We start from the raw sequence: 1,208 nt of genomic DNA, 5'->3' as shown, positions 1-1,208 counted from the left end.
CACTCCCAGGCAGGGATTAAAGGAAGTTTTTCCTGCACTATCACTGATATCTTTCTTGTGGTTTCTTATTCTAGCCAAGGTCCTCCCCTCTTCCTCTTAACTGGTATAGCTCCTTCCTTCCACAGGTGATTGGCAAAGGCAGTGAAAAGTCTGATGACAACTCCTATGATGAGAAGTACCTGATTGCCACCTCAGAGCAGCCCATCGCTGCCCTGCACCGGGATGAGTGGCTCCGGCCGGAGGACCTGCCCATCAAGTATGCTGGCCTGTCTACCTGCTTCCGTCAGGAGGTGGGCTCCCATGGCCGTGACACCCGTGGCATCTTCCGAGTCCATCAGTTTGAGAAGGTGAGTAGATGAGTCAGGGTAAGGAGTGGACCTTTCTCTCTCTCCAGAAGGGTTAGACGAGAGATGGGATCTGTGTTGCTGAGGCCCATCCTGGCTCCAGCTTTTCCTCTCATTGCTTACCTCTGTGTTTCTGGGGACTTCCCCAGAAGTGGTGGTGGAGTGGCGTGGAGTATGGACCCTGAAACCAGGCTGCGGCTTTGCCACTCACCAGCTGTGTAACATTGGGCAAAATACATAAGCCCCCAGTGCTCCACTTCTGCGTTTGTATGAAGAGGATAACAGTAACGGTGCCTGCCTCACCACACCTATTGTGGCCTATTGTGGCCTATTGTGAGGATTATCCCCGTCAATATATATAAAGCTGTCAGAACAGGGCTGGCATGCATATGGGAAGCTCGCGCCATAAGCATTTGCTTTTGTGGTCCAGTCCCAGATGCTGGGGACCCAGCCTTGCCTGCCTCCCAGTGGTGTGGAAACGGGTCTTCATGGCAAGGATGTCTCCCACTGCAGTCCTTTATTCACCCTATACCGCTGTCACCATCTCCTTGGGTCCCTCTCTGCAGATTGAACAGTTTGTGTACTCATCACTGCATGACAACAAGTCGTGGGAGATGTTTGAAGAGATGATTACCACCGCAGAGGAGTTCTACCAGTCCCTGGGCATTCCTTACCACATCGTGAATATTGTCTCAGGTATAGGACCCAGCCTCTTCCCAGCCTCCCTTTCCTGCATCCCACAGACGCCACCCTCACCAGCTGAGCTGCCACACAGAGAAACAGATCACAAGTCGACTCATTGCCCACATTAATTAAAATATTACCCTCTTCTCACTGGGGAGTATTTGGTGTTAAGAATATCTG

The 1,208-nt window shown here is 51.7% G+C and overlaps 1 protein-coding gene across 1 annotated transcript in view; it reads left to right on the top strand.

Annotated features, from left to right (window-relative positions):
• Positions 1-1,208, top strand: part of SARS (seryl-tRNA synthetase) — a 26,866-nt gene that overhangs the window by 23,430 nt on the left and 2,228 nt on the right. The window contains exons 6-7 of the mRNA XM_011948161.1: positions 126-347; positions 911-1,153. Of these exons, the coding sequence (XP_011803551.1) occupies positions 126-347; positions 911-1,153 (465 nt within the window). The remainder of the gene's footprint in view (positions 1-125; positions 348-910; positions 1,154-1,208) is intronic.

Source organism: Colobus angolensis, unplaced genomic scaffold (assembly GCF_000951035.1).
Source record: "Colobus angolensis palliatus isolate OR3802 unplaced genomic scaffold, Cang.pa_1.0 Scaffold273, whole genome shotgun sequence".
NCBI classification, from domain to species: Eukaryota; Metazoa; Chordata; class Mammalia; order Primates; family Cercopithecidae; genus Colobus; species Colobus angolensis.
This window is presented reverse-complemented; position numbering and strand designations above follow the sequence as displayed.